Source organism: Danio aesculapii, chromosome 21 (genome assembly GCF_903798145.1).
Source record: "Danio aesculapii chromosome 21, fDanAes4.1, whole genome shotgun sequence".
NCBI classification, from domain to species: domain Eukaryota; kingdom Metazoa; phylum Chordata; class Actinopteri; order Cypriniformes; family Danionidae; genus Danio; species Danio aesculapii.
In genome coordinates this window covers 34,630,165-34,656,542 of record NC_079455.1, presented here as the reverse complement: position 1 = coordinate 34,656,542, position 26,378 = coordinate 34,630,165, and the positions used below count along the sequence as shown (strand labels likewise).

Genomic DNA, 26,378 nt, shown 5'->3' with positions numbered 1-26,378 from the left:
TTTATATTATTAATAAAATTTCCCATTTATTATATTTTATTATCGCCTACCTCCATCCCAAACCTAAACCCAACCGTCACAGTAATGTAAAAACAGTTTGTGTCCGAGTATTATTTATGTTATCTATTAAGTTACCCAATAAATTGTATTTTTATCGCCTACCCCCACCCCAACCCAAAACCTAACCGTCACAGTACTGTAAAAATATTCATTATTGTTATACAGTGTCATAAAAAAAAGTATGCTATATTGATGTGCATATCGCACTTCCCATCGGCCGCACATTCGATCTAGACTTTAGCCCTTTTGTTCTGCTGTAAAGTTGAGCATTTTAACATGGAAGTCAATGGAAATTTGCTCTGTTTTGAAGCCAGCCTCCAGTGGCTTGTCAATAAATTGGCGTTTCAGTCACTTTCCATATTAGCTTTACAAGGAAGAGTGGGAGGTTAACGCTTGGTGCTTTAAAAATTACACTAAATTAAGGTCTTGTTAAACACAACCTTACAGGTTTTGGATATGCAGTATATGTTGTAATTTGGTTGCAAACTAACAATACAGTGTCACAAGTCATTTGTGTTTATACATTTTTAAAGATTTATGTAAAACATAATTTGTATGTAAATGGAGATTCTATTAATGGATAAATACATAATTGATAAATGCAATTTGTTTGTATTGTTTATTTTCTTTAAAACATAGATAGGGAGATTAATACATGTATGTTTTATACCTATAATTTACATTTCTTCAAAAGCCTTTACCAAACAATGTTTTCCATTCTTTAGTTTTATTCAGGTGTATACACTCTCTCCATCTCAATCTCTGCATATGTAAATATACACACAGAATATATAAAGATAAAACTATTAAAACACATTTTAAAAAGAAATGTGTGCCAAACCTATAAATAGTGAATTTTCTCTATTCTGGATGCAATCTGATGGTGGATTTCCACAATTTGTTATTTCAGACAGGGATGGAGTTAATAAAAATGCACTACTGTGGTCCCTTGCTATAACATGGTTCATCTTCCATGGCCTCAAAGTTTTACTGATTTTTTTAGTGCAATTTGACATGCGTTTTCTTTCAGTGCATTGTGTTCTGAGTCCTGATTGGCTGTAGACCATTGTCAATCAATCTCCTCTGTGTCTCCTGTACAGTACAATGTAAAACCCAAAAAGTTAAGGTATCTCAAACCATTTGAGGAAACCAATTGCAACAAACCATTTAAGTTCAAAAACTAATCCTACACTCAAAAAATTTAGCTTTTAACTTAATTAAAATGAGCTGAAACAACACAATTCTTTAGATTTCATTGGGACAACTTAATTTTTTATGTTCAATCCACATAAATTTGTTAGTGTTAAGTGAACTTAATCGATTTGTGTTGGGACAACATAAATGAATTGTGTGGAACCGTGCATTTTTTACAGTGTAATAAGTGCTGTGAACTTAATTTAAGTAAACGAAGCAATTTGAGCACAGTAAAACCCAATGAATGAAGAGAACTCAAACCAACTATGAACTCTGTTCATATTTCTGCCGCGCCACAGAGCGTCATCTGAATAATTTAAATAACATGCGAATGTGCACGTCCAGTGTGTGTTACTTCCAACTGTCATGTGTGCGGCGCGTCTAGTGTGCGACCCTCTTAAAGATGGAGTCTTCTTTAGCTTTGTGGATCAGTGACTGCAGGAAAAAGAACATTACGCTGGATGCCAACATTATCCGGACAATAGCTAAAAATCTTTATGAACCTTTTGCTGAGAGCGATGAATGTTTGCTCCTGACAACAGGTTTTGATCTTCAGTTTTATTCTATAATACTGGACTTATTTTTGTATGAAAGTTTGAACTTTGAGAGTGTTTAAGCAAGAGAGAAAAGTGTAAAAATGTTAATGCCTGTCTGAGAAAAGTGTATAAAGTGAGGGGTTTTACAGCCTTAAAACTATAGTAATTAAAACTATTAAATCTATAATAATTGTAAAAAATAAAGCTGACTACTTCGTGGATTTCACCTATTGCGGTTTATTTTTAGAATGTAACTCCGGCAATAACTCCGGCAATAAACGAAGGAACACTGTATTGTGTTTGATATCTTCTGCTGGATGATCTAAATTTGGTGGGAACACGCATTTGAACACAACCTCTATAGGACGTTCAGGCCTCCACGATTGAGTAAAGAAAATAAACATCGCCTTACCCTTACATTCTTAAGATGCTGAGTAACTTCCTAATTGTACTTGATCTTAATTTCTTCATTTTTCACTCCTCACATTCACAGATTAATAGAGCCAAGCTTGATTTTGAGCAGAGCATGAAGGTGTTGCAGCTCGTTGACCTGTGGTTTCTGTCGACGGCGACACGCTTTACACTTCCTGTTACGGACTGTTAACCTTCATTACTCTTTCACACATTCTTCCAGACTCAACCTGACGCACATAATGAATTATCATCTCACACTTTTCGCGCTCAAATTACAGGCGCTGTGAAATGCAGCACACTTTCTCATTTTAACCTTTTCAGCAGAATCGTCACTTTGCAGCATATGTATTTGTAGCCTGTGGAGATGACATCCGAAGTTTATGACCACAGATATTTGTAGAGGAATCCGCAGTGTTGGTTGACTGTGGAAATGTCAAGGAACGTTTTCTTCATACACTATCAGAAGAAAGGTACACAGTGGTACAATTAATGTTCTTTAAGGAACAGTTTTGTACCTTTGTAAAAATTGTACCTTATATGGTGCAGAAAAGACCTCTTATGATACGGTTGTGTACCTTTTATGGTACAATTGAAATGAAGGTACACATTTGTTCTTAGATGTTGGATAACTCTTAATAACTTTATTACAATATCTGTGAAAAGAAATATTACTGTATAGGCAAAGTGATTCAATATTAATGTCGATATTAAAACAATGTTTAAAAGCATGTTTTAAGAAACTCATAAACATTAATTATTAAGTTCCATAAAGCAAAACAAACTATAGGTCTTGTAAACTTAACAATTAAGGCATTTTTATAAACATTTGGTATGCATTTTCTGAAAATACATTTTCATTATTGATATCCATAACTTTTGGCGTTTGCTTTCCACTACGCACGTGAGCTGGCAAAAGTCTTGCACATGCAAAGTGTTCATGCAGACATTTCAGTATTGTAAAACTAATCAAACATTGTGCATATCTCGTTACAATACTTTTGCATAATTCTATTTCGATTTTAAAATTAAGTTAATTAAATTAAATTGACTTTTAAGTGATTACAAAGGTATTGTGTTAAAATTAGAGAAAAAAATGTGTTATGCTGTACATGGGAGAATGTAACATTAGTTTCTGTAACATTTTTGTGAAAAGTGTTGTGAAATGTTTAGCAAAAATTTGATCTTTTGATTTATTTTCAAGTTTTTTTATTCTTTTTGTCAATGGAAAAGATGCATTTACACAAAAAGAAACTTTTTTTTTAAAAAAGCGTTTTATATTTACTGAAAATAAATCGACACATTTTGGATATAGCAAAATGCCTTTCAATAGTTCTTGAAGATACACATTTGACACTGTGTACAAAGTGTCTTGTCACTGTAGTGGTACCTCCATGAATCAGATTTGTACCTTTGATGAAGGTTCAATATTGTATCTTTTAAAAACCAAAGGTACGTTTTGGTTTCCCATGGTACAAATCATGTCCTTAAAGGTACAAACTGCAACGGTACAAATTTGTTTCTTTGTCTTAAGGTATAATTCTGTTCCTTAAAAAGGCACTGCCCCAGTGACAAGGGTTTGTACCTTCTTTGGTACAACATTGTACCATTTTTTCTCAGAGTGTATATACATAAAGGGATAGTTCACCTCAAAAATTCAACTTAAAGGTGCTGTATGTAGGACCAAGTGGTTGGTTTAAATATTGCAGTCCAAATTCAAAATATTAGAGAGGTTTTTTTGCCCTCTTAAGTCTTGACACACACAGGTTGCCAAATTGACATCACCAATAGAATTGAGCACAATTAACAATAAAAGTATCGAGCTTTACATTGTAAGCTAATGTATACTTACAGTTGAAGTCGGAATATATATATTCTGTATATTTCTGTGGCCAATTTCTGTTTAACGGAAAGAAGATTTTTTTCAACACATTTCTAAACATAATAGTTTTAATAACTCATCTCTAATAACTCATTTATTTTATCTTCACCATGATGACAGTAAATAATATTTTACTTGATATTTTTCAAGATACTAGTATTCAGCTTAAAGTGACATTTAAAGGCTTAACTAGGTTAATTCGCATAACTAGGCAAGTTAAAGGTGCTGAATGTAGGTTTTGACTCTTCTGAAGCATAAAAATACCATAATATGTTTGCAGATATGTAAGAAACATGCTAAGTGAACATACTTCATTATCTGGAAAACAATGGTAAAGTCAGATATTCTGCTTCCAAAATGTGCATTACGCACCAGAATGTTTGTTTTGGTTATTTAACATGCCCAATGCCAGTTTAGTCAATTATATTTCAGCACCCCGGGTTGTCTTCATGGAAAACCGCGTATTTCATTCATTCAGTCAGGAATGCTCTCAAAATATATGTTCGTGACCGAAATGCGACCTCCGGTGGACAGTAGCAGACTTCGAAATGAGACGCATTCGGAGCTCCATGAGGTGGTTATTAATGAACAAATAATATAAATATTACAAACTTAAACATTAGGTGAGCAGGTTACTGTGACTCTGTCCTAACAGCACGCTACATAATGAGATTGCAGCGATAAGCAATTTGGCTGTTTGCACCAGACGCAACATGACAGAATTTTATATACAGCCATTCAGAATCACAGAATAGTGCACTAACTGCACTCCAACGAAATGATAAAGTTTATTATCTAATTAATATTAAATCACTTTAACGTTATTAAATGTAGATGCTGAATCACTGATATGTTGGTGTTGTCAATCTATCAACCTGCACTTGCGTGTATTTTGAACCAGATGTGCAAAACTTACATACTGCACCTTTGAAAATTTAAAAACTGCTTCTCTTCGAGACTTTCTCCAGCCGAAATTATTTTAATCAGAAATACTGTGAAAAAATTCATTACTCTGTTAAACATAATTTGGGAAATATTCAAAAAAGAAATAAAAATCCACAGGAGGCTGAATAATTTTGACTTCAGCTGTATTTGTTGCAAATTATATATCACCTAATGTAGAGTTTATTTATGTGGATAGTTATTTTCGTAAGTTGACTCCTATTCATTGTGAGATGTAAACACAACGCTGATCATGCTGGGTGGAAGCTTTTTAGGATGTGTCGAATGTTACATCTCTAACTCTAACCACTATCATTTGGCATCGTAAATATGCAGTGTTTTTTCACCAAGGAAACTTAGGGTGCTGAAATCCTATTGGTTAGACTGCCAGTGGGTGGTGTTACACAGACCAAAAGAAAGACAGACATTCCAACACAGAACATACCTTTTAAAGTGGAATATCTGACTGTAGCATTGTCTTTTTAGGTAAACAAGTTTGTTCGCTTAGCATGTTCCAAACTTATTATGGTGTTTCTCTGCTTTAAAAGAGTCAAAACCTTGCATACTTAACCTTTAAAAGAATTTAAAGAAGTAGTTAAATTCCAGAATGAACTTTTAGACATGTTTGCTCTCCTTCCTCCTGTTCTAAACAAATTTATTTCCTCTGTTGAATACAGAAGAAGATATTTTGAAAAATGTTGGTATCCAAACAAGCGACAGTCACTATTAACTTCCATAGTATAGAGAAAAAAATACTATGAAAGCCATTGTGACCATCAATGGAACACGGAAGGAAATGGTGACCAATTATTCTGTTAATGAACTACTACTGAAAAAAAGTTAGCTACTGTACATTACATGTTGAAAGTCCTGCCATTTTTGTATAATCTACTGTATCCCTTTAAGATTTGTGCTTGAAATATCTTTACTCTAAGGTCATGAACGTTGAGTAAGTCTGCAATGTCTGGTCTTATTTGGGACATAATCAATTTTGAGCTCTCGTAGCCATGGAAGCCTTTGTTTTTGAGATGCTGTTCCACTTCTTGTTTGCTTATACAGCAGACTATAATAGCTTCAGAAGGCTTGTAAGACTGAAACTTGATCAGCAGGTGCAGGATCTGTTTCATTTGCAGTTTAGTCTTGTGTAAAATCTTTGCACTTCCAGCATATATGAGCTGTTGGCTTTTAAATCAAAGAGATTGCAGTAATATATCCTGCTTGTCATGGTTGCGTCTAGATCTAGATTCACATGAGGAGATTGGGACATTTTATGACACTGGTCATTGGTAATGTTTTGACACTTGCCTTTTTTATTTCCAGACTGTTTACATTCACTTAGGTCTTTACAGACTGTGTTTACATTTAATACTGAGCCAAGACACTCACACAAAGTACCATTTAGATTTTTTCTTCTTGATTAGTGTGCCTTATTAGATTGACCGTGTTAAAGTTATATACAAGGTCCCAATTTTATAACATTACTTGTTGTAACATTTCATAATTCAAACAAAACATACTCTTCAAGTACAAATGAATTACTTTATTTAAGAAACGCCACTGATATTATGTTATAAATGGCTACCAGGACATTGCTGTGCTGATTTTGCATCGTTTTGATTGGATGTGATGGCGAAAATAAGATAACGGACATCATAATTACCTAGTTGATTTTTTTTTGTACATAGATTATCGTTGTTATTATTATTATATATTTATTTTTTATTTATTGATTATTTTTTTTGAACTGCATAGAGTGGTGTCTGTACATAATTCAATCTAAGGCATGGGCCAATTTAATTTTTTTTTTATTTATTTATTGTGTGCACATTAAAAGGTTATTAAGATTTCCAGATTGCTGCTAAGATCTCAGATTTATGAGGAAGAGATTTCTTTATTTGATTTATTTCAATGTTTATAAAAATCATATTTTAATATTTTAAAAAATGTATATTAAAAGTCTTACTTAAAGTGCCATTATGTAACAAAGAAAATTATTATTATTCAAATATTCATTATTAATTGCTTATTAATAATTAATCTAATAGATCATTGTGTTATTTAATTTAATTATAATATTTAATTTAATTACTCACTCATTTTCCTTTGGTATAGTCCCTGATTTATCAGGGGTCACCACAGTGGTTATTTAATTATATGTTTAATAAATTAAACTAAAATGTATTATTATTCATGTATTATATCATGTATTATTATTCAAATGTTCATCATTAATTAATTAATTATTATTAATTAAGGATCTATTAGATAATTGTGTAATTTAATTTAATTATTTAATTACTCACTGATTTTCCTTTGGTATAGTCTCAAATTTATCAGGGGTCGCCACTGTGGTAATGTAATTATAAGTTTAATAAATTAATTATTTTATAATTAATATGATGTGATAAATAATTTCTGTAAATAATTAAGTATAGATATGAAGATCCTTATACTTCTATTAATTCATATTTAATTAGTAATTAATTGAATAATTTATAAATAAACAATTAATATTAAATCTTTGAAATTAAAATGTATAATAAAATCAATCTATGAATGTTTGATAATTATTTTATAATTTATATGATATAATGAATAATTTCTTTAAATAAGTATCAATATTACTATCTTTATTCTCTTCAGACAAGATTCCATACTTCTGTTTCAAATGTGATTTCAAATTTTAATTAGTAATTAATTTAAAAAATAATTTATAAATAAATAATATTAAATCTTCAATATTAAAATATATAAATAAAATCAATGTATAAATATTTTTATAATATTATATATTTATATTATGTATTTTATAATTAAAAAATTTAAATCATTTCTGTAAATAAATAAGTATAGATATGACTGTCTGGATTCCTAAGATCCCTATACTTCTATTTAAAATCTTATTTAAATGTTTAATTAGTAATTAATTGAATAATTCAAAAATAAACAATATAAAATATAAAATCGTATTATAAAATCTGTGGTATTAAAATGTATAATTAAAATCAATCTATAAATGTTTTATTAACTATTTTATAATTAATATGATATAATAAATCATTTCTGTAAATAATTAAGTATATATATTACTATCTTTATTCTTTTCAGACAAGATTCCTACTTCTGTTTAAAATGTAATTAAAATTTAAATGAGTAATTAATTGAATAATTCATGAATAAATAATTAATATTAAATCTTTAATATTAAGATGTATAATAAAATCAATCTATGAATGTTTGATTAACTATTTTATAATTAATATGATTTAATAAATAATTTCTGTAAATAATTAAGTATAAATATGACTGTCTTGATTCCCTATACTTCTATGTAAAATGTGATTTAAATTTTTATTTTGTAATTCATTGAATAATTTATAAATACACAATTAATATGACATTTTTAACATTAAAATGTATAATTAAAATCAATCTATAAATGTTTTGATATCTATTTTATAATTAATATGATATAATAAATCATTTCTGTAAATAATTAAGTATAGGTAAGACTCTCTTTATTCTTTTCGGACAAGATCCCCACTTCTATTTAAAATGTGATAAAAAAAAATTAATTAGTAATTAACTAAATAATTCAGGAATAAATAAATAATATTTAATATTAAAATGTATTACTAAAATCAATCTATAAATGTTTTTATAGTTATTTAATAATTAATATGGTATAATAAATTGTTTCTGTAAATAATTAGACCAGAGATATGACTTGATCTCCTCTGGTCTCCTCTGCTGAGCCGGCGTGTGAACACGTGTCTTCTGAAACCCCTGACCTTCAGCTGGCTGACCTCTGACTCCCTGAAGGGGGGTGTCTTTTGCAGGTGGGGTGGAAACTAAGATGGGTAACGGGAGTCACTTTTGATCTTCTTTTGTTCTTTTCTTCCTCCTTTATCATTCTGATCCCTGTCCTGTTTGATCACTGGATGATATATATATATATATATATATATATTTATTTCCTCTCAAACATCTGGTCGTGTGCCAAGCATTTGTCACAGTTTGTTTTGCGTAGAAACAATACATTTCTCAATATGCCCAAGCACAACATCCATCCTATCTCTGCATGTTGATAAATGATAATGGCAATAACAGGGAAAAGACTGCCTGCGTTTTTCTGCACATGGGTTGCTTTTTTTGGCCTGTGTGCTTCTCGAGGACCCCCGTCGTAAACGTTTCAATAGACTTAACCTTTTGCTTTTAACGCGTTAGACCACATCGCTGAAGCACGAGTCGTCAATGAAGAAAAATGCTTCTGGAGTTGTGTAATAATTTATGAATCCAGGATATAGAAATAACTCCTAACAAGTGTTCAGACTTTCTTCATTTAATTTGACAAATGAGAAGCACTGCAGTTTGTAAAAGTGGGCTTGAAAAATGGATCTTCCACCAGTCGTGTCTGTGGGATTATGCTGTTTTAGCATGAATTTAATGCTTTTATTGGCACCCCTAGTAAATCCCAGTAAATGAAGCTGGGGAAAGGGCTTTATTGTTTAACCTTTTGCTTAAAATATTAACAAAAAGCTCAAAATACTTGAATTTTTTTCTGGATGTAAAAGCTGTTTGTTTGTTTGTTTGTTTGTTTGTTTGTTTGTTTGTTTGTTTGTTTGTTTGTTTGTTTGTTTAAATAAAACAGTTCATGATGTCAGTTTATAGTTTAAGACTTTCTGACACCAAAAGCCAGCAAACTTCTACATTTCTCCAACTGGAAAAATTTGACATTTATTTTGCCACTCGGACAGACCATGGCCTTTTTCAGACGTATTTATGGTTGTTGACTGGAATATCCTTTAGGCCCCTTTTACACTGATGCATTTTAGTTTTAAAACATTGTTTTAGAAGGAAAACAATCCACATCCATTCTGATGTTTCATCTAGCATTTCTAAAAAGGTCTCCATCCACACTATACTGTTAAAAAACTAATTACTCTGTAATGCACTAAAACTGCAGCAAAAGAGACAGGGTATAATTTTACCATGCATTTCCTCATGCATTTAGCTATGCCTCCATTTTCAGATGTCTCTGTTTTCCTTCATCGGCACTGACATGGATTACCAGTATTTTAAAATGAAAATGGCCTTAAAAACTCTCCATTTTCAGGGGGTCGAAAACTTTGGGGTAGTGTTAAAACATGAATGTATTCGTGTAAATGGGTCCAAAGTTTAACTTAGTTTAGTTTTTATTGATGTTTATTAATCAGAGAGGTACAATATTAATTAAAAGAATTTAAAGACTTCAACTTTTCCAATATATTAACAAATAGTCACAGTTAGTTGAAACTTTTTTACTCTCTGAATCAAAACAATAATGATTCAATTCATTTTTTTATTCAGTCGCTCTTTTTACAATGTAGATTTTGCCAAAGCAGTTTATCATATCGGAAGAAAAAAGAATAAAAAGCCATAAAAATATTTCAGATTGTGGAGGATTATAGCAAATCAGACTAGCTGACCGGATCAATGCAGAGAATGTCTTGCACGCTTCATTTATCGATGGCCATGACAGTTATCTGCTCTAAACGCAGACCGGATCCAAGATTATTTGAACCTTTAGCATTATTTGGACTAAGCCTGTTTCTTTGTCATCTTCAACCATCTTTAAACAAAATGTATTGCATTAGGTTGTGAAAATGACAAAGAAACATTTGAAGGTTCAGTCCAAATAGTGGTGCGTGGTTTAATATTTAAAGAAAGACATTCAGAAGCTGATTTGAAAATTGATGCCCAAAAAGAGGTTCATGTTGGACAGAGCCAGAAAGTAAGAAAATGAGTGGCTGGAGCCAGGGTTCATTTTAGATATTTTTGCCTTTCTCCAAAGCAATCTCAATTACTGTCCTGATGCAGGAAATTGGCATTTTCAGTGTTTTAGCTCTTTTCTTATAACCACTGGCCATTTTATGAAGCTCAGCGAGTTTTTATGGCAGATCCCAGCTCTGTTTTGTGGTTTTCCCCATTGTGATGAATGACTGAGGGAGTTTGGCCTTTGTGTTTCCTCATATTTGTAGCCCTGTGAAACAGGAGCTCACAGTTGAACAGTTTCCTGTTTCTAGTCACCCAGGTGTACTAAATAAATGTCAAATATCACAGGGAACATTCTTCAAATATATTGTACTCATAAGAATTCATAGGGGGGCCAGTAATTGTGACACACATATACTTTGTTTTATATTTTGACAAAAACGTGTTGTTTCCAATCATTCTTAGTCAGAGTTTTTAGTTATATTTTGAGCAAAAGATGTAAAGGTTAGACAATAAAGACTTTTTTGACAGCCTTTTTTTCTCATATTTACCATTTTTAGTGTATACTGCAAAAAAAATGCTTTTCTTAAATTTGTTGTCTTGTTTCTAGTCCAAATATCAAAAAAAATCTTAAATCAAGCATTTTCTGCACTCCTACTTCATGTTGCGGTGGGCCTCAAAATCACTGGGATTTTGATCCTATTTTAGCGTCAGGAAATTTTTAAAAAGACTCTTGTTGGGTTTCTATCACTCCAATATGACTGTGGACACACTATACCTACACAGTTCTGTCCAAACTGCTTACAAAAGTTGTTTTTCATCATAGGTGCCCTTTAAGAATTTTGACTAAAAACGAGACAAAGCATTTTTTGCAGTGTGTAGTCATGGGACTCCCCTATTTGTTTAGCCTGATCTCATGTGGAAATGTAACTGTTTTTGTTTTTCTCAGTTTAGTGGCTAACTTGGACAAATTCAAATGAGTTCAGTCATATGAAAATGTACGAAAACCCCACCCCTAAACCCAACCATCATTGGGGGATTAACAAATTGTACTGAATTGTACGAGTGAGATTGTACGAATTCATACAAATTAGCCATTAAATCAAAAAGTTACAATTTGTCATGAGAAATCATTGATCTCTCAGGAATCCATGCATTTTGTGTCCTTACTAAAACACTGTTGATGCTTTCACTGACCCAGAACCAGCTCTCTTTAATCACACGCATAAAGATGCACTGCTCAACACAGTATTTTTAGACCGATGAATCATGTTTTCCATTCTAGTATGAATATGGCTCAGATCTGCCCTAGAGATCTGGACAAGCATGATTTGATGTGTGAAAATATTTGAGAGCTGAATGAATGGGACCATCAAATCCATGATTTGATGATTGTAAATATGACGTTCTTGGAGTGCCTTGAGTGGTTTATTTGCCCTTCGGCTGTTATATGTTTAATTAGATACGCATTTAAACTAAAATAATAAGCTAGGCCTATGTTAATAACTTTGGTCACACTTCATTTTAATGTACAATTCTCGCTATTAACAAACCATTTAAGTAGTTTAGTAGGGTTTAGATATTGGGATTATGTGGTTTTATTAGTATGATCATGCAGAATATACATTTTATAAGAACTAATAAACAGCCAATATATTAATAATAGGCAGGGAATAAGAAACTAGTTAACAGTGAGAATTGATACTTAAACTAAGGTGTTGCATGAATGTTTAATGATTGATTGGATTTTTTTTTTATTTAAAGGACAGCTCATATGCTGCAGTTCATACACTTTTTGTTTGTATTTTAATTTGTCACTATTGTGACAAATTGTTGAAACTTTCTTACTCTCTGATTCGGATTTAGTACAATTAAGCACCATTTATAGCACTAAAAACAATATTAATTCATATCAACTCATCTTTGTTTCTATCGCTCTTTTTACAGTGTAGATGGTGCCAAAGCAGCTTAACGTAGATGAAGAAAAGAGAATAAAAAGCCATAACAACATTCCAGCAAACCAGACTAACCGACTAGGATCTTGTGGTCTTGATTCATTGACCATGACAAGTATCTACTTCTGGATACAGACCGGATCAAAGATTATTTGAATCCCAGGATAAAGAGAAAGAAAAATAGGCTTTTTTTAAACAAAAGGCATTGAATTTAATTTTGAATATAACAAAGAAATATTTGAGATTCCTAATAAACCTCTTTAACATTATTAATAGGCTACTGAGTGATTGATGTTGATGATTTGCACTTGTTGAGTCACAGTTCTGAACAGTCTGCTAGACATTTTATTTTCAAGATCTGAGGTGAACTAACTGCTGCTGCTTTCAGTAGTATGGCAATAAATATCATGTAAAATTGTGTTTAAAATCAAATTTATCACTGAATAAGCACATAGTCTGTACCTGACTTGATTATCTTATCTCATTATCTCATTAGTATATGCTGTTGTATTGTGAGTTATTGATGGAAAACCATATTGGAAATTGTGATTTAAAAATAGATTAAAAATGTAAACGTGTTATATGGATAGGAAAAATTTGCTGTTTATAATGTTTAGCATTTATAATCTTTTATTCTTTTTTTAATAGTTTTGGTTTTTAACAGATACACTGTAAAAACCAATTACTTTATAAAAGTGAGTAAACCCATTGCCTTAAAAGCAACAAGTTGATGTATCCATTGACTTAAGTTTTATAATTATGCAGTTTGTTTACTTAATAATTATAAGGCAACAAGTTTACTCTCTTTTTATTTTAAAGTCAACTAATTGCTCTTTACAGTGTACTGTATGTTTGGTGTGTGTTTAATTATGATGTTTTGTTTGTGGGTTTTCAGGGTCCTCCTGGGGCTCCTGGGAGAGATGGCATGAAGGTACGGTATGTTTTCTATCTTTATCTCTTTTCTTTGTAATTCCGAAGCCTTGGCTGAGGGCAGTTTTCCATCCGTGGAATGCAAATATTTGGGAAAACAGGATAAAGATGTTTAAGATCAATGGTGACTGATCACTAATAAAATTAAACTCTTGGATGGCTTCGGGGTCAGTGACCAAAACCCAAAATGTTCAAATATGACATCATAGGTGGTGTGACGAATCGCAGATAGTTGAGAATGTCAAAACACCATTAGTACATTCTTGAAATGGCAAATATGATTAGTCTAAATATTGAATATAATTACACTGAGGGATTTCACAATACACCGTAGCTAATCATAGGATATCAAAGCTATTCATAGATTTATATTATCATATTTATCATACCACACTATTATATTACTGTCTGTTGGTGAATCTTCACACAGAACTGCCATATTCTCCCAAACTGAGAAATGTGATCTAGCTCATGCTTTACAAACAAAATTAAAGGAGTTTTATTATGTCTTTGTGTTAACCTTTACATTGTTCATGACAAATTCACCCTAAAGGGAGTTCATATCTATAAGCACTGATTCAGAACTCCTTTTAAACACCACAAACACATCACAATACCCCAAAGTCGAATAATTTAGTCTTGCATTGTCTCCATGTCCAATTTACACTGTTTCACAGACCTAATATATGTCAAGAGAACCAACTTTATGGGAACTTTAGTATTTATTTTGCTTATGGCATAAACTTGTATGTCTTTAACAACTGACATTTAAAATAACTAAGCCTAATACTCACGTCACGCCTAATAGTCATCTTTCTATACACACTTTTCAGTTTTGTGAGCTCAGAAAACGGTAAATCAGGAGTTTCAACTGACAAACCTTTAAAACACATGGAGATCATTTGCTTATTGTTATCAGAGTAACAGAGACACAAGCTGTAATGACCCCACCCACTTTTGTAAAGGGGGGTGGGAAGCAGCAGCTCATTTGCATTTAAAGAGACACGGATGAAAAAAAGTTTAAAGTTTAAGTATAACAACTTTATTTATTCTGAAAGGGGCCATTCAAATTGAGCAGAAGCATCATGACACATCATACAAAAAAACAGTGTGATAATTTTTTTAAATAAATAAATATATTTATAATAATAATAATAATAATAATAATAATAATAATAATAATAATAATAAAACATGCATACAAAATTTAAACTTGCTAAGATTTAAGGCCATAAAGCCTTATAACTTCTGGAACAAAAGTAATTTTATATGTCATATAGCATGTTCTTTGCTTCCTCCAAAAAAAGGGAATTATTTTCTGCATAATTCAATACTTGATCCATGAGATTTATTGAGGCCAGACTTCACAGACACACTTTGGGGAAACCTGAGATTTACATTATTATTAAGAAGCATAACTGGAACCTATTTGTATTATTGGAGTCAGGGTACAAGGGAGTTGAGGATCCACATGCAGTTTATAAATAGGAGTAGTCAGGCAGGCAATGGTCAAACAGGTAGCAAACAGGAGTATAAAGGTAGTAATTCAAGATTGTAGTCAAAAACAGGCGAATGGCCAGTACAGGTGGCAAAGAATCAATTACGGGAAAACAAGTTGAGGATCAAAACACAGAAAGACTAGACAGGATTAACGCTTTGTAATGCTACAGGTTAACAGTGAACAAGAATCCGCAAGTGTGTGAGACTTTGCTGGCTAGATTGCTGGTGATCATGACACAATTATAACCAAGCACAGTGCTCAAAATCCACTGTTTTGCTTACTTTTATATCAAATTATTATACTAAATGAGAAGGTTGTTTTTGTTATAATAGTAGGGTAGGTTACTTTACCTTAAAACTCACATGCAAAGCATTTGAAATGGACATGGATCAAAAACAATTTTGTATATTATCTTGCATTGGGCTTTACATTAACATCCGCCAAATGCGGGTAGATTTCAGCGGTTGTGGGTAAGACAGACACTCCCACTAGCCACTTTGGCTGGTTGATAATAATTTTCCCAGATAATAATTCTTAAAAGCAGGGTTTGACAATAAGGATGGTCCAATATGCATGCAAAGGCGATCTTAGAATTGAGAAGCAACACGACTGACTAAAATAACTGCGTTTGCAACTTCGCGTGAGCAAAGCAGGTGAATACCGAATGAGAGGATAATCACTTGCGCTAACAGCTGGAGTGTTGCGCGCGACTGTTTATAACGCGTGCGCGCTCCCGTTTCTTTTCGTGAAGCAACTGTATCTAGAAACACAACTGATGCGATCGGTTCTCTTTCAAATAGACTAGACAAAAAGTGATAATGAAATCTTGAAAGCAGTTTTGCTGCTTTCAAAATTTCCAGAGTTGACTTATTGTAAGCAGAGCCAGTTGCTTTCGCTTTAACCATTCTTTTAACAGATTATTTATTGGTCTAACATTACCAGTGTGTGTGATCATCCTTTCATTATCACACGGTATGCTTTCTTTTGCGTTAATATGGTTTAATTATCATTTTTTACAATAACATTGCTTTAATGGGAGATTAACTCCACATTTATGTGTAGTTAACTGGTGATCTGGGACCTTTAGCCAGGACAGATTACTGTGCATATGTTTGTTAAATAAAAAGTATAGTATACAGCTATATTTTGCTTGTTTTGACACATTTAAAATTTGTGGCTAAGAAATAATTGTTTATGTTTGGTGTGGTCAGAGATACATTTGTTAAATCCTTTATTTTGAGCTCTGAAAATTATGTGGAAAAAAAACTAATTGTAATACTATGAAACCATGACCCATTTGCTCATGATTATTAAGCAAGCTCATACACAACACACAAAAAAAGAGAAATGAATGAGGAGGCATGTGGAGATAACACAAAATCTAAATCAAGTAATTTTACCATGTCAAAGTCATATTTATGTGTATAAAATATTTCCCAACAATAAAATTGTGGCTAGTGAAAATGGCGAGTGGCTAGTAATGTTGGAAAACTACTAGCCACAGTGGCTGGTGATCAAAAAATTTAATGTCAAGCTCTGAATGCAAGTATATGTGACTGTTTCTTGGTAACTGATATCTGTGTGAAGATGTATAACTTATTTTGATTTATACTGAATAAAATATGTAAAATAATAAGTGAACATGCTAGATTGTGATTCATTTTAAAGAATTTAAAAAACATCTTGCTGGCAAATGGGTCAAATGTAGTAGTTTGAATGATAGTGGAAAAATATAAAGATTTAAATGATTATTAATTATTATTTTGGTGTTGCTCTGTGATTGAATAGATCATTTTAATAAATCATGCAATTGTTTTTTTTAAGTAATATGCCTGAGATTAATATTTGGCGGTGGCACGGTGGCTCAGTGGTTACTACTGTTGCCTCACAGCAAAAAGGTCACTGGTTTGAGTCCCCGCTGGGCCAGTCGGCATTTCCATGTGGAGTTTGCATGTTCTCCCCATGTTGGTGTTTCCTCCGGGTGCTCCGGTTTCCCCCACAGTCCAAAGACATGCGCTATAGATGAATTGGGTAAACAAAATTGGCTGTCGAGTATGAGTGTATGTTTGAATGTGAGAGTGTATGGGTGTTTCCCAGTACTGGGTTGTGGCTGGAAGGGCATCCGCTGCGTAAAACATATGCCAGAATAGTTGGCGTTTCATTCCTCTGTGGTGACCCCTGATAAATAAAGGGATTAAGCCGAATGTAAAGGAATGTTTTATGCTTGCAAACAGCATTTCACCTTTGACCCAAACATGTTACATGCACTTTTCATTACTGCAGATTAATCCGGATGTTCTTATTCAGGTAGCTGGCTATAAATATGTCAACATTTTAACTAACTTTAACTTGATTGATTGTCCCACTCGGACTGTAATTGATCTACAGGGAAAAAAACTGACAGTAGGTGTAAACACTTCACATGAAAATCCAATCTGGGGTCATTTAAAGCAACTCTGATAATGCAGAACACGCTTGTTTCATTATGAACTCTGTGTTCAGACATTTAAAACAACAAAACCAATCTGCGTTCACATATACACTTGTCAGTCAAAAGTTTGGAATAATTAAGTGGCCAGCAGTTTACTAAATGTATTTATTTATTTAGTTTTTTGGCTGTTTATTCTCTTGAAAACAATGTCATGCACATCATAATTTAAGCAAGAAAATATTAATATTTATAGATATAGGAAACATTAAGTTCAAATGTTGAAAAAGTGTTGAAAATAAAATGTTCTTTTCTTTTTTCTTAAGAAAATAAGAATTAGTCGGATTAAGAAATGTTTTTATTCGTTGTGATTGAAAATCAAAGTTATTCCACCATATATTTGTAACAGAGGTCAGCTAGACTGATGCTAGAAGACATGGTCTTTAGCCTCCTTGTTAGAGCAACTTCCATGCAAAGAATCACCGGTTTGATCACAGCTCAGAACGGGTTGGGTGCAGTAGGATCGGTGGGTTACATGTGGGGGCTCGTCCGGGATAGGAGTGAGGTTTAGGGGGGTGAGTGTAACGTAGGCCAGCTAACAAAGTGCTATGCAGGTAAACCTCACTCCTCTGACCTCAAAAGGTCTTTAACCTCCTTGTTAGAGCAACTGACTCCCATGTAAAGAATCGCCAGTTCAATCCCAGCTCAGTGTGGGTTAGGTGCAGTAAGACCGGGGGGTTACACATTCCTTTCTTAAAGCTTAGGAAGTTATAACATTGGTATTGGATTGTAAATTACTATAAACAAGTCTAAAAACATGGAATCGTTTTTTATGTTTTATACAAAAAATGCTCTAAAACTTATGCTTTACTGAAACACATGAATCCTAAATCCAGTGAAACTTTAAGAATTTTAAAGTAGTCTATGTTTTTATATATATGTAAGTGTGCGTGTGCGTGTGCGTGTGCGCATGCGCGTGTGTGTGTGTTCATATATAAATATCTAATAACAAGATGCATAAAATATGAAAAACAGATTTAAAAATGAAGATCCCACTGTATTACGTGTCCTTAACTATGTACTTGCATCAAAATATAAATATACTGTACTTAATGCGTTCATAATGTATTGCAGAACACTTCTGGTGCTCTTGAGGTGGGATATGGGTAGGGTTAGGGACAGGTTTGATAGTATGGGTGGGTTTAGAGATGGTTAAGGTGTAAGGAATGGTCAACAGTGTAATTAGAAATGTAATAGAAATTGATTATTGATGTAATTACATGTAGGTATTTATTCAAGCACAAATACAATGCAAAAACTGGTATTTACACAGTAAGTATTTTTTATTCATTTTAATTTAATATAATTTAACAAGGACATTTAATATAAAGTGGGACCAAAATTAATAACAGTAGTTTCTTAAATGCAAATTAAATATATTCCAATGATTATTAGTCAGTTTGCCACCATCAGAATAAATTAAAATGTAAAAATACAGTGGAAAACAGTTCTTTGAAGAAGCAATATCATTGTAGTTTACAACATCATTGCATTTTTTAATGTGAGCAAAAGAAATTTCTATTTTAAAACAATTCTTCATTTTTCCATATTCTTTACCAGTATTCTACATTTATTTACCCTATATGTTTCAAGCCTCAGTTGAACCCCTATGCTTTTTCAAAGAATTATAGTTTGTTTTTCAACATGTGGTTGATTCAGGGTTCAAGGTTGATCCGTGTATAGCATGTTTTTTCTGGCTTTGTATTCACAAATCAAAAACATCTGGGCCACTTTTGTACCTCTGCGTGAACCCTGACCCTCTGTAATCCCCACAGAGGGGTCAACATCTCCAAACGGCCGTCTGTGTGGTACCTACTGCCATACCTCACCCCAAATGAGCTATAGACCACTCCAAATGGTGCAGAAACGCTGCTGAGATAACATTTATGCACTTCGATGTTGAATAAACTCTTATGGTTTCATATACCAGCTAAATAGCATTGCGTAGAGATTGATTTGCAAACACAGCCAGGGTACGGGGAGGTTAAAAATTGTACATACAGTTGAAGTTAAATTATTAGCCCTCCTGTGTACTTTGTTTTTCTTTTTTAAATATTTCCCAAATGATGTTTAACAGAGCAAGGAATTTTTCACAGTATTCACTATAATATTTTTTTCTTCTGGAGAAAGTCTTTTATTTTGGCTAGAATAAAAGCAGTTTTTAATTTTTTAAAAAACATTTTAAGGTCAATATTATTAGCCCCTTTAAGCTATATTTTATTTCGATAGTCTACAGAACAAACCATCGTTATACCATAACTTGCCTAATTACCCAATTTGCTTAATAACCACATAAGCTTTTAATTGTCACTTTACACTGAATACTATATAATATCTAGTAAAATATTATGTACTGTTATAATTGCAAAGATAAAAGAAATCAGTTATTACAAATGAGTTATTAAAACTATTATGTTTAGAGATGCATTGAAAAAAATTGGGGGTAAAACATACAGAGGTGAAAAATTTTGATTTCAACTGTACCTATGGTATATACAGTGGGTGACACTTCAAAAAGACCATTACCACCATGTGTGGCACTGCTGCAGCACTAAGGGATTAAGAACATGTTTTTAGGTGTAACAGCAGTTTGCAACTATGCCGCCAGCGGGCACAAAGGGACAGGATGTGAACAGACAAAAATATACAATCGCTGTAATTACCCGGCTACATGTAAATGAAGATGAAATAATGAAACAAAGCATTTTAATTCTGTCATTAATTATTAAAAACTTGTTAACAAGCTTTATTATCATTGTAAACTTGTTAAGTGCAGTGAGGATTCATTAATAAAAAACAACTAAAATGAAAGTATAAACATGCGTACATACACAAATAAGTAAATAAATAATTAAATAAAGCAGTGTTTTAGCCTAAATATAGAGAGATATACTGTGTTTATTTTAATGTGAGAGGACTAAGACTGTCAATAAGTGAAGCTTATTTAGAAACTAATTTCGAGAGGATCACATGCTTTTGATTGCTTGCGGATGGTCCCGCATTATCCAATTTATTACCAATCAGATGATTCCTAAGCCACTATAAAGACCCTTAGTTCCATATAACAGCCATCTTTGTTTTGAAGAATCCCCCCTTCCACCCCTACTCCTCCTTTCCTAGAACGGTGGCCCAGTGGTTATCACTGTTGCCTCACTGCAAGAACTTCACTGGTTCTAGTCCTTACCAAGCCAGCCGACATTTCTATGCGGAGTTTACACGTTCTCCCCATGCTCACGTGGGTTTCCCCTGGGTTCCCCAGTTTCCTCCCACCGTCCAAAAACATGCAACTCAAGCTAAATGACTAATCCAAATTGGCACCATAGACATGCACCTAGTAAGCAGTTATCTCTTAAGAGCAATCACTATCTGTTCATTAGCTACTACAGCAGGGGAGTTCTCGAGATCTACCTGAGCTCAAACTCCCCTCTCGCCTTGCAAACACGAGGGAGCCTCGGGCTCGAGGATCTTATGACCTCAGGGCTTTCTCCTGGGACAGCATGCCAAACAAGCTTTATAATCAGTCATCAGATAAGTGTGAACTCTTGAAATAAGCTTTTTCATTTACGTTTATTTTGTATAGATGTAGTAGTTTTCATTAATAAGATTTGTTAATGTTTAAGATAATGTTTAATGAACGTTTATGCATGTTAACGGTTATTTAACTCCTAAACTTAATGAAATGACACCGCCTTTATCCTGGCCAGTATTTTAATACTGTAGTTCTTCATATGGATTTGCTACCATTTTGATAGCATTTACCACAATTTAATACAGACAATATAATTAGAAATGCATGTGTTATATCTAATGTGGTCTTGTCAGTTCAAGAAGAATTGGTGCTGCAATGTTGCCAGATTTTACTAAAACAAACTATGGCAATGCAGCAAAATATGATAACATCTTGTAAGTTATATTGCAAACAGGATACAGAATCCGGGCGACACAGTGGTGCAGTAGGTAGTGCTGTCACCTCACAGCAAGAAGGTCACTGGTTCGAGCCTCGGCTGGGTCAGTTGGCGTTTCTGTGTGTAGTTTGCATATTCTCACTGCGTTCGCGTGGGTTTCCTCCGAGTGCTCCGGTTTCCCAAACAGTCCAAAAACATGTGGGACAGATTAATTGGGTAGGCTAAATTGCCCGTAGTGTATGAGTGTGAATGAGTGTGTATGGATGTTTCCCAGAGATGGTTTGTGGCTGCAAGGGCATCCGCTGCGTAAAAACCTGCTGGGTAAGTTAGTGGTTTATTCCGGTGTGGTGATCCCGGATTAATAAAGGGACTAAGCTGAAAAGAAAATGAATGAATAAATGAATTATACAGAATTCCCAACCTTCATCTTTTCACTTTATTAATGCCATCTGACTTATCGGTAAAGATAATATCAATAAGGGCTCATTGGAAATACATGCTTCAGCCAATATTTTTGCAATTTAAATATACTTCTGACTACAGTTTTTTGGTAACAACTCTTATTTCTTTTCTAATTATATGTACAAGAACAAATAAGGTTCAGTTTTTTACAGTTCACTAAATAAATGCCAATATTGTATTTTGCATTTTACAAAAATGTGGGCAATAATTTATCTGCAGGCTACTTTTTTGATTGCTGCCTATCAGTTTAAGTACTGGCGATGTACTGTATTGCTATGCAAACAAAACAAAGCAGGTCCAACAAAGAAATCTATCAAAATAAGATCAAATTTTGTATTTTATTTTAAAATGTATACCCAAACCCTAACCCCAAACTACTTCTTTTCACTTTAATACAATAATTTTATAAAATTACTTTATTAATGTTGTCACCGTTGAAGGGATAGTTCACCCACAATTGAAAATTTACTCCGTTTACTCACCCTCAAGTGGTTACAAACCTTTTTATTTATTTATTTATTTATTTATTGTTGAATAAAAAAGGATATTTTGAAGAAAACAAAAAAACGATAACCATTTAATTCCATAGTTGGACAAAGAAATACCATGGAAGTCAATGGTTACAGGTTTGCAACATTTTTCAAAATGTTTTCTACAGAAGAAAAACTCATGAAGGTTTGGAACAAGTGAAACGAAAGTAAATAATGACAGAATTATTATTTCTGGGTGAATTATCCCTTTATACATTAAAAACAAGATCAAAGATTCTGCGCTTAGTATAACAAAATCTGGCAACAAAGTGCAGCATTTGATAAGTTCTGCTGCTGCAAGTGCTGCGGCCTGAATTTATATTATTTTTCATTTATAGAACAAAAAAATGTATCTCATAACTGTCTACGGGTCTGAATGAGGGAGTATAGAGACGTCTGATAGTCGGTTTATTTTCTCTCGTGTGATTGTGTTACTGAGAGATAGTGGGCAATAACTGTCCCGTCAGACTTCTCATGGCTTCTTTACTGTAATCCTGCTAACCCAAATATTTGTTTGGTTTCTCCAGGGAGAGCGAGGGTTTCCCGGCCCTTCCGGACCTCCAGTAAGATCCTCTTATTGTGGCACTTTCTCTCATGCTTCCTATGTCTGCTACATGTTAGTGCGTGTGTTCAAACTTTCACTTTTACCTTTGATCACTCTTCATCTGTCTCATTGGTCTGTCTCTCTCAAAGCACGTTTTGTTTTTCTTCAAAACACCCTGAAAAACTGTTCCAACCCTTGTGAACTGTGTGCCATTTTATTTAAAGCTGATATACACCTGATACTGCACAACTTTTAACATGCAAAGGTGCAAAATTAAAACAATATTTAATATTTAAGCATAATTAAATTCAGTTTGTAATGGCTATTAATTGTAATTATAAACAAAAAGAGGAAATGTTCCTGCATGAATACTTTATTATGAATATTATTGTACATTTCACAACTGCTTTGAATCTTTACCCTAAATATTGATGATTATTATTATTATTATTATTATTATTATTATTATTATTATTATTATTATTATTATTATTATTATTATTATTATTATTTTATTATTGTTATTATTATTATTATTATTATTATTATTACTATTATTATTATTATTTTATTATTATTATTATTTTATTATTATTATTATTATTATTATTACTATTATTTTATTATTATTATTATGATTATTTTTATTATTATTATTATTATTATTATTATTATTATTATTATTATTATTATTATTGTGTTTTACTTGGTGTTTATATTTATTTAACTATTCATACATTTATATAACTTTGCAAATATACAATATATAATGCAAATATATAATACAAATAGATAATGAATTAAAATGCTAATAACATACATATTTATTTGAAATGATATAAGGATAAATAATTAAAAATAATTAATAAATAATTTAACAAATACATAAAAAATTACCTTAGTACTGAACTTAGCAGTTCATATTAATATAAAATGTTAAATCATTGTGTTTTAGTCTAATAAAAAATTAAATATACTGTATAATTTTATTTATTTATTTATTTATTTAAACTTTTTATTGAAGATCTTTCAATATTTTTTCAGAATAACCCCTTCCCCAACATTTTCACCCCTTACATATGAGAGAATAAATAAAAATGATAATATAATTTTTTTTAATATAATCAAAGAGTTAAAAAAAAGTGTAATATGTTACTGGAACTCACAAACCCTCATTTTTAAGACTTGACTTTTTGTTGAAGCTATGTAAGCTCAACAGGAATGGAGGATGAACACATTAAATTAGACAAATAGAAACCCAGACAGCGCTAAAAATGTGTCTCAAATTTTACCAGTGTGCTTAAGGGCTCCATTATACTGGACAAATTCAACATTGCAATATTTAATTTTTTCTGTGATAAATATTATAATATGAATACAGTTTCACAGGATTTTCTGTGAAGGTTTTCTAGGGAGTGTAACAGTATTCAGGTACAGGAATGTAAAGCTTTTCTTAGTTTGTTTAGTCTCATTTCTAGTCCAAATGTCTTCAAATTCTTAAATCAAGTAAAAATATTGTTTTGTTTTCAGCTTCAGAAGAAATCAAAACTCAAAATTAAGTTTTACCTCTTGTTTTCACTTTGAAATGTAGATATTTGGACTAAATACAAGACAAAAATCCTAAATAAGTAAAAACCTTGTATAAATTCCATATAAATACAGTAATTAAATACAATTCAGTAGCTCCTGGTTACCTAAAATTCAATCTCAGCATTCGACACCCTGCGATGTGACTATTGCGAATGCGCACATTGTGATATCGATGTTGAGACGATATATTGTGCAGTCCTATTGTGTTTTGCATTAATCTTGTGTGTGATGGTATTTTCAGGGCCCACCAGGATCCTTTGACTTCCTGTTACTCATGATGGCTGACATTCGTAACGACATCGCAGAGCTGCAGAGTAAAGTCTTCAGCAGACCGTTACACTCTTCATTCGAGGATTTCCCATCAGCCCCAGACAGCTGGAGAGACACGCCAGAGAACCTGGATTTCGGATCCGGTGAAGACTACAAATCCCAGAGCCCTCCCAAGAGCAGCAGGAAGAGAAAATTACCTCGGACCTTAAAAAATCCTGATTGGCCGGTTTGAGACTGTCAGCAAACAGTACAAGAGCTGAAAGAACGAACTGATGGTGTAAATATTACAGAATGACTGCTATTTAACTGTATACTCGCTGAGAAAAGAAGGCTGAATGTATTTCCCTGTATGAAATTTCTATTTTTATAACATAAAAGATGTACATTTTTGTAATTTGGTCACTCTGAACGAGTCTTTTGTCTGCTATTTAACTAGTTTGCATCAGGGTTGTCATGATACTGGAATTCGATACCAATCAGTACTGAAATTTTATAAACGTCCATTTCCCGCTAACATTTTAGCGCTGTGGAACACGTTCTGTCATTGTGTTCATATACTCAACAGAAATTACAACAGTTCACCAAACTCACCGCTGTTTACTGCATGTGATCACAGATAAAGGGACACTGGAGCGTTTTAAAGCCGCGATACATCAGCGGATTACTCGTATGTCAGCTTATAGACAAACCAGCTGATCGACGTGACTTTGAAATGCTCCAGTGTCCCTGTATCTGTGGTTACACTCAGTAAACTATGGTGAGTTTGGTGAACTGATGACCTTCATGGCCAATCACAGTCATTTCTGTTGAGCATGTGAACACAATGACAAATTAGTGCTGTTTAAGAACGTGCTCAACAGCGCTCAAATGTTCACTGGAAATGGACATTTTTAAAACTTCATTACAGATTGGGATCGAATTCCAGTTTCGTGACAACCCTAGTTTGCATATACTGCTGTTTTTACAAACTTTCCCTAAATGTTTTTGTAGTTCCAGAGTTACTTATTAATTATTTTTCATAATTTTATCTATATATTATTTTAAGTTTAATTAAAAAATATTTGATAATTTAACAAAAATAAAGACCTCACAAATACATCCCCAAAATAGGTTATTTACCCTTTTTTGTTTTGTTTTTCATTAAGAACAAATTAAATTGGTCATAAGGGATGGTAAAGTAAATTTCATTCATTTTCTTTTCGGCTTAGTCCTTTTATTAATCAGGAGTCGCCACTGTGGAATGAACCGACAACTTATCTAGCATATGTTTTATGCAGTGGATGCCCTTCCAGCTGCAACCCATCATTGGGAAACACCCATACACTCTCATTTACACACATACACTACGGACGATTTAGCTTACCCAATTCACCGGAGCACGCAAACACGGGGGAGAACATACAAACTTCACACAGAAATGCCAA

The 26,378-nt window shown here is 32.7% G+C and overlaps 1 protein-coding gene across 2 annotated transcripts in view; it reads left to right on the top strand.

Annotated features, from left to right (window-relative positions):
• Nucleotides 1-25,950, top strand: part of ccbe1 (collagen and calcium binding EGF domains 1) — a 108,661-nt gene extending 82,711 nt beyond the window's left edge. The window contains exons 9-11 of one of the 2 annotated variants that reach the window (XM_056447185.1): nt 13,630-13,665; nt 23,078-23,113; nt 24,926-25,950. In XM_056447185.1, the coding sequence (XP_056303160.1) occupies nt 13,630-13,665; nt 23,078-23,113; nt 24,926-25,186 (333 nt within the window). In that variant the 3' untranslated portion in view covers nt 25,187-25,950. Of the gene's footprint in view, nt 1-13,629; nt 13,671-23,077; nt 23,114-24,925 lie in introns of both variants that reach the window. The other variant, XM_056447186.1, reaches the window with a different exon arrangement.
• Nucleotides 25,951-26,378: the final 428 nt, after the last annotated feature.